Below are 7,629 nucleotides of genomic sequence, written 5' to 3'. Positions count from 1 at the left end.
AAGAGAATTCTGAAACCGAAGAGGAATTAGAAGGTAATTCTGAAACCGAAGAGGAATTAGAAGATAATTCTGAAACCGAAGAGGAATTAGAAGAATTCTGAAACCGAAGAGGAATTAGAAGAGAATTCTGAAACCGAAGAGGAATTAGAAGATAATTCTGAAACCGAAGAGGAATTAGAAGAGAATTCTGAAACCGAAGAGGAATAAGAAGATGATTCTGAAACCGAAGATGAATTAACTGTAACTTCACACATAGTGCTAATCGAAGAACACTTCAACGACGCTGGTGCGACTATGTCAAACCCCCAAGGTTATCTAATGTGAAATCTTACTTGTTTCTAAGATACATTATTGCAATTCAGACGAAATGCCAGAAATTATAATAAACAAAACCGAGTTTGGCAGTGGTGAAGTTCAATATTTGCGAAGGGATATGTCTCTTATTAGTCATATTCTTGGTAGTGATGAAGATTCTGAAAACGCAATTATTCAGTGGAGTGTGGAGACAACGGTAAGGGTTAATCAACTAACCACCGAAGAAGAGAGCAGGTTCGGTCTTGAGGAAATTATAGGTAAGAGAATTTACATGGCTCATCTTCTCATGAAAGAAGCCATGGAGTAGGGTGTGCCTTATCCGAGCAGCGAGAATCACATCTTCAATCCAAAATCTAATGTCGAATGTTATTCAGTGTCTAGCACGGGATAAAGTGTGCAGATTGGACAAGGTAAACATAAAAATCATAGCATCATATGTCAACACTAGTATGAAATGCGCATGATACACTGAATTTGATCCTGAGAAACTGACAGTAACATGGAATTGACAAAGCAAATAAAGATGACATTAGAATTTACGTATACAGCATGCGAGAAAGGTGTGTCAAACTGTGACAAAAAGTATTACATTACATAAATACACAAAGAAAAATCCGAGAACAAATACAACGACGTGGGCAATAATCTGATATTGAACACTGGGCATTGTGTGCTCTTAATTTCTAAAAAAATCTTTTTGTGTATTTGTTTTTGCAAAAGGAGAGAAGGACATGTACGCATTTTTGTCATACTTGACTCGTGGCTTTTTCCAACGCTGAACAATAAAAATCACATGGGCGGGTGTTCAATCCCACAGGCAATCAAATACCCGCCATCCAGGAGTCAAATAGCGTTCAAGAATTAGGCAAAGTCGCAAAGTCCTTCACAGACCCCTTTCCGAGGCTTGTGTGATAAGCCAATGGCGATTCACAAAGGAGCTTCCTGCTGTTATTGAATAATAAATCGTTCAGGGGAAATAGTTAACAGCTGTGCGTGTATAAAGGCAGTCATGCAGCGGCTAACTTTGTAGGAGTGTTGAGTGCTAGTTGGGAAAATATTTACCCAACTTTGCCTTATTATGCAGTGCTGGTTCTGTAACACAATGTTTCCTGGTGACAAGACTAAACACAACCACACTCATACTAAACATTATAATTATTTAGAAGTATATTGCACTCGGTATAACCTACAAATGGCTAATTATAACCATCTTAGCCTTGATTTTGGACTCTTTAAGGAAATAATACAGGATTTAAATATCAATATACATTTGAATGTGGTTAAAGTAATTAAGTCAATATAAGCCAGTTAAGACTTATCATTACCTGAACAATTATGAGTGTAAGCTTTTCCTCGCTAACTGAAGCTCATTCTAGTAGTTTACAATCACTGGCTTATAGCAAACACCTTATTCAACATTTATCATCCAAAGCTCAACAGTTATTGCTGACATGTAAGTCTTCCCTCATAAATATGTTGATAGGATGGAAAGCTTTGGCTATTCTCCATTCTCCACTTTCGTTGCCTAGATTGTATATCAGAAATTTTCACCACCTGCAGCAGTGCCAGACCGGTCCCTCAAAAAAAAAAAAAAATAAAAAAAAATAAATAAATAAAATAAAATAAAATAAAAAATCATTCAAGCATTAATCCATTGCTGGCAGACTATGGCAGTATTTTTCTCAGTGTATCAGTTTCGGTATTATTGGCGTGGGTGGCAATGCAACAGGAACAATAGCGCATGATCCTTCGCGCGGCATGGAAAGGGAGTACGCTCATGCCAATCTGTAGAAGTCAAGGTCCGCTTTATCCTCCCTGTCATGAGCTGTGACAAATGATCGTCCCCGCTGCTTTGAGGTAATGATAGAGCACGGAGACAACGGCAGCCTAGACATTGCACACTTGATCGCCAACGGAAACCTCGACATTGCACACTTGATCGACAACGGAATCTTAGACACTGCATACTTGATCGACAACGGAAGCCTCGACATTGCACACTTGATCGCCAACGGAAACCTCGACATTGCACACTTGATCGACAACGGAATCTTAGACACTGCACACTTGATCGCCAACGGAAGCCTAGACATTGCATACTTGATCGACAACGGAAGCCTCGACACTGCACACTTGATCGCCAACGGAAGCCTAGACATTGCACACTTGATCGCCAACGGAAGCCTAGACATTGCATACTTGATCGCCAACGGAAGCCTCGACATTGCACACTTGATCGACAACGGAAGCCTAGACATTGCACACTTGATCGCCAACGGAAGCCTCGACATTGCAAACTTGATCGACAACGGAAGCCTAGACATTGCAAACTTGATCGCCAACGGAAGCCTAGACATTGCAAACTTGATCGCCAACGGAAGCCTAGACATTGCAAACTTGATCGCCAACGGAAGCCTAGACATTGCAAACTCGATCGACAACGGAATCTTAGACATTGCAAACTTGATCGCCAACGGAAGCCTAGACATTGCAAACTTGATCGACAACGGAAGCCTAGACATTGCAAACTCGATCGACAACGGAAGCCTAGACATTGCAAACTTGATCGCCAACGGAAGCCTAGACATTGCAAACTTGATCGCCAACGGAAGCCTAGACATTGCAAACTTGATCGACAACGGAAGCCTAGACATTGCAAACTCGATCGACAACGGAAGCCTAGACATTGCAAACTTGATCGCCAACGGAAGCCTAGACATTGCAAACTCGATCGACAACGGAAGCCTAGACATTGCAAACTCGATCGACAACGGAAGCCTAGACATTGCAAACTCGATCGACAACGGAAGCCTAGACATTGCAAACTTGATCGCCAATGGAAGCCTAGACATTGCAAACTTGATCGACAACGGAAGCCTAGACATTGCAAACTTGATCGACAACGGAAGCCTAGACATTGCAAACTCGATCGACAACGGAAGCCTAGACATTGCACACTTGATCGCCAACGGAAGCCTAGACATTGCAAACTCGATCGACAACGGAAGCCTAGACATTGCAAACTCGATCGACAACGGAAGCCTAGACATTGCAAACTTGATCGCCAACGGAAGCCTAGACATTGCAAACTTGATCGCCAACGGAAGCCTAGACATTGCATACTTGATCGTCAACGGAAGCCTCGACATTGCATACTTGATGGACAACGGAAGCCTCGACATTGCATACTTGATGGACAACGGAAGCCTAGACATTGCATACTTGATCGTCAACGGAAGCCTCGACATTGCATACTTGATGGACAACGGAAGCCTCGACATTGCATACTTGATGGACAACGGAAGCCTCGACATTGCATACTTGATGGACAACGGAAGCCTCGACATTGCATACTTGATGGACAACGGAAGCCTCGACATTGCATACTTGATCGCCAACTTAGGACCTGGAAGAGACTTGATCGCCAACTTAGGACCTGGAAGAGACTTGATCGCCAACTTAGGACCTGGAAGAGACTTGATCGCCAACTTAGGACCTGGAAGAGACTTGATCGCCAACTTAGGACCTGGAAGAGACTTGATCGCCAACTTAGGACCTGGAAGAGACTTGATCGCCAACTTAGGACCTGGAAGAGACTTGATCGCCAACTTAGGACCTAGAAGAGCGCTGGAATTCAACATGGCCTCCGAGCAAATGGAGAGAAGCCGCAATGGTCCTTTGGTTTACCTTGCGACACTTCCAAGAGATTGTTTACGTTGCGTGTGTAAAATCGCTTGTCTAGCTCTATCCGCAAATTGCAAATACGCTGTTAATACCTTGTTCTGTCATATCCCCGGTGTAGGAGGGAAGGGGGAGGGAGGGGGAGGGTGGGAATGAGGGAATTGGTGGTTTAGATGAGGGGGGAGGGAGGGAGGAGGGCACGGGAGGGTTAGGGAGTAATACTTCTATTCATCTTGTACATACTTTTGCGCCATGGGGTCATGGTCTTCAACTTGCGAGTGACACTTTGACATCAATTCTTGCAGCCTAACATTTGTCTTCGTGAAGAGGTGGAAAAGTGTGACGCCAGAGGAGAGCAAGAGGAGACGGCAGGATAAAAATGTGTTTAAGCGAAAATAGAGGAAGAGGGAGAAACAAGAAATATAGAAGAGCGAGAGATTTACGTTCCTGAGGAGGACGCCCAGCATTGGACACCGGAGTCTTAAAGAAAAAGAAATTAAAAAGTGAATATCGAAATTTTTCTCCTGCAAAACGCGATAAAGCTTGATATTCTTTCTTTTGATTATTATTTTGGTGCTTTTTTGTATATTCATCGTTAAATATTAAATGTGTTCATGTTTCACTCATCCTGATGTATGAATATATATATATTTTTTCTTTTTTCTCCTTACAAGTCAGATATTTAATATCAACTTGAAGCCAGATAATCCATATTTAGCGAGTGATAGACCCAATTTTTTTCCAGAAAAATCACACGCATTTGAAAATACACACCCACCATAACTTGATAACTCTCTAGATTGTGAAGTGGGTTTGGCCAACCTTTCACACCTGAATAAATATTTTGCGCTTGTATCTGATAATGATTTTTCTATTTAAGTTATAAATGAATGCGATGTGAATATTGCTCTCTCTCCTACACAGCTCGAAGCCATGGATTACGTACCCAGATGTAGCTTACTGTGACAAGTGACAGACATTCATATTTTAATGGATAACCTGATTGAAGAATTCGCCATACAATAAAAAAAAAAGAAAGAGAGAGAAAAAAATATGGCAACCTACGTTTCAATACCCTTGTCAACAAGAAAGGGCTACTGCATACAAACAAATAACAGAGTGTGTTGGGTCTTGGTTCTCTGAATGGAGAGTACTTTCTCATATCTATTTCTTAAATGTTAAGTTTCAGCGTTGCATTGCTCGTATTTAAGGATTTGACAAGAATAAATGACATCTTGTTTTATTCGAACTCGTTTCTACTGAAAAGGTGTCTGTGCACGTTGGTCAAACCTATTCATACGAGCAAGTAGTGCAGACATTATCTTAGCCAATGCATAAATATGTTCGCACTCCTTATATCCCTCACAACAGGAGAATTTATGCTTGTGTGTAATAAGCGAGAAGTATATATGAGGACGAGGGAGCCTTAGATGGGGGAGGAGTGAAGAGATAAGGGGGAAGGAATGTGAAAAGATTAAATGTGTACAAGAAAAGAAAGGCAAATTGTTCACCGTTTAAAACACGACATCTCGGTATGGTAATTCAGTACCAGCCTGTCATGTCTTAGGTGCGCCATCTCTTTTCCCATAGACTAATTTTTTTTCTTTACACAATGAACATGATCAAGACAACGCTGCCGTCGTATGTGGTATGCTTTCGGATATGGTTCACGCACTGGAACAATGCGAATGATTGAGAAAAGGACTGAAGAGAAGGGTAGAACTAAGGATCTTAACAAATCTTTGCAGCAATATCCTCAAGCTTATATTTTTAACATGTGCTTTTCAAGGCTTACGTCACAGCTAAAGATCAAGTTATTCCTCAGAAATACTTAAACATTTATGGTTGATATAAAGGCATGTGCTGGTAAATATACACTTTATCCCTGCATCTTGGACACTGTGTTCTGAATAAATTTAATGTGTCTTGTTAACGTTTCTGTTTATAATATAAATCTAGATTCCGCTCGCATTATTCAGATTTCTATTATAGCTCTCTTAGTGCACTTAGTATAGACAAAGAACAGGACATTCACAGGGGATTATTTGAAGATAGGAGAATGATTGCAGTCACGGATTTGCAAGCTGAGAAACTTCAAAATGTATTTGCTGTTGAAAAATCTGGATCTCATAGAATCAAAGTTGAAGCGTCCTCGGAATTCAAAGACTGCTTTTGATAGGAGACACTCAGGGACTTATTTACGTCGACAGTGATAGGCGATTGGCATAAATCAGAGCATAATGAACTGTCTACAGATTAGTGATGTGTGTTTGTAATTCCTCAAGTAAAGAGTTGTATCAGTTGTGTTAAAAGGCAGTTTTTATTAGATCAGCAACCTACTAAAGTAAAGTTTTATGGTGTAAGTATGGTAACTACCCGCCACCCGCCGTGTTAAATGGACCACTATTTCTTGCTTTAAATAATGAGCCATTTAGTAGTATATTATCAATATTCCCTACACCTTTTGTAATGTATTAATCTGTATCAAATTAAATGTTTACTTAATATTTGTAAACAATAATCAAGATTTTAATGTTTGGTGCATGTAATATTCCTTATGTATCACGTGTCAGAGTACTTCTTAATGCTTTATCGTTTTTGACAAATGATTCTGTGTCATTGATTATAGACATAATAACTAAAGGTTATCAAATTCTTATATGAACATTTAAAATGCCCCGTTGCGAGAAAAATATTTTGAAGAAAGTTATTGTTAAAGACGTCCGATTTAGACCTATGAAACCGAAGGTATATGGCATAGAAAAATTCCTATTTTCTGTGTAGTTCTGTTTGTAATTGCAGTTGTAGTTGTTTTTTATGTATCTGTGAAGTGTGTAAACTGATGTCACTGATATTATTTTTCATTAATTTTTTCCTGCTTGGTTTGAAATATGAACAGACCGCAACAATTGGTTTTAAAGGTCTCGGGTTGTTTAGGTTTCTACGCACTGTCCGAATGAATGAACTGATGAAAAGTGCGTGAAGAATTAATTGTCCTTTTTCTTTGCTATTTCAGTAATTAGATCGGAGTGTCCTCTAGTGTGTGTTGGACATAGTGTCTTCCTTTCCCCTTCCCTCCCTTCACCCCCTCCCCCCTTGGATGAGCCTCACCTTCCTCATCTCGCTCTGCTATTTACCCTTACCTTAAGAAGAAGAAGAAGGGGAAGAAGAAGAAGAAGAAGAAGAAGGAGGAGGAGAAGGAGAAGGAGACGGAGGAGAAGAAGAAGAAGATAAAGAAGAAGAAGAAGAAGTGCAAAAGATGAAAAAGAAGAAGAAGAAGAAGTAGATGAAAAAGAAGAAGATGAAACAGAGGAAGAGGAAAGAGGAAGACAAAGACCCTTCTTGGTGAAATGTTCCAAGGAGTAAAAGGGATCAAGGAAACAGAGAAGGAATAAATCACACCCTGTTTAATAAATATATCCAGTAATGTATAAATGAGACTGGATATCTTCACAATACAAGAGATGTATTTGACCGGTTTTGATTACGTCTTCATCAGACATGTATTTCTGATGAAGACGTAATCGAAACCGGTCAAATACATCTCTTGTATTGTATTTCTGATGAAGACGTAATCGAAACCGGTCAAATACATCTCTTGTATTGTATTTCTGATGAAGACGTAATCGAAAC

The 7,629-nt window shown here is 40.1% G+C and overlaps 1 protein-coding gene across 1 annotated transcript; it reads left to right on the top strand.

The window, feature by feature from the left end:
* The first annotated feature begins 2,175 nt into the window (after positions 1-2,175).
* LOC138861885 (perilipin-4-like) lies at positions 2,176-4,373 on the top strand. The gene is made up of 2 exons (XM_070122303.1): positions 2,176-3,996; positions 4,302-4,373. Exons 1-2 carry the CDS (start codon positions 2,176-2,178, stop codon positions 4,371-4,373), a joined length of 1,893 nt encoding a protein of 630 aa, XP_069978404.1.
* Positions 4,374-7,629: the final 3,256 nt, after the last annotated feature.

The sequence above is a fragment of the Penaeus vannamei genome, chromosome 5 (genome assembly GCF_042767895.1).
Source record: "Penaeus vannamei isolate JL-2024 chromosome 5, ASM4276789v1, whole genome shotgun sequence".
Taxonomy (NCBI): Eukaryota; Metazoa; Arthropoda; class Malacostraca; order Decapoda; family Penaeidae; genus Penaeus; species Penaeus vannamei.
The sequence above is the reverse complement of the archived record's forward strand: the minus strand, read 5'-3'. Positions and strand labels throughout refer to the sequence as shown.

Coding starts and splice junctions, on each gene's coding strand:
- LOC138861885 (XM_070122303.1), top strand. CDS start 2,176: ATGATAGAGCACGGAGACAACGGCAGCCTAGACATTGCACACTTGATC. Junction 3,997..4,301: donor GAAGCCGCAATGGTCCTTTG/GTTTACCTTGCG, acceptor CAATTCTTGCAG/CCTAACATTTGTCTTCGTGA.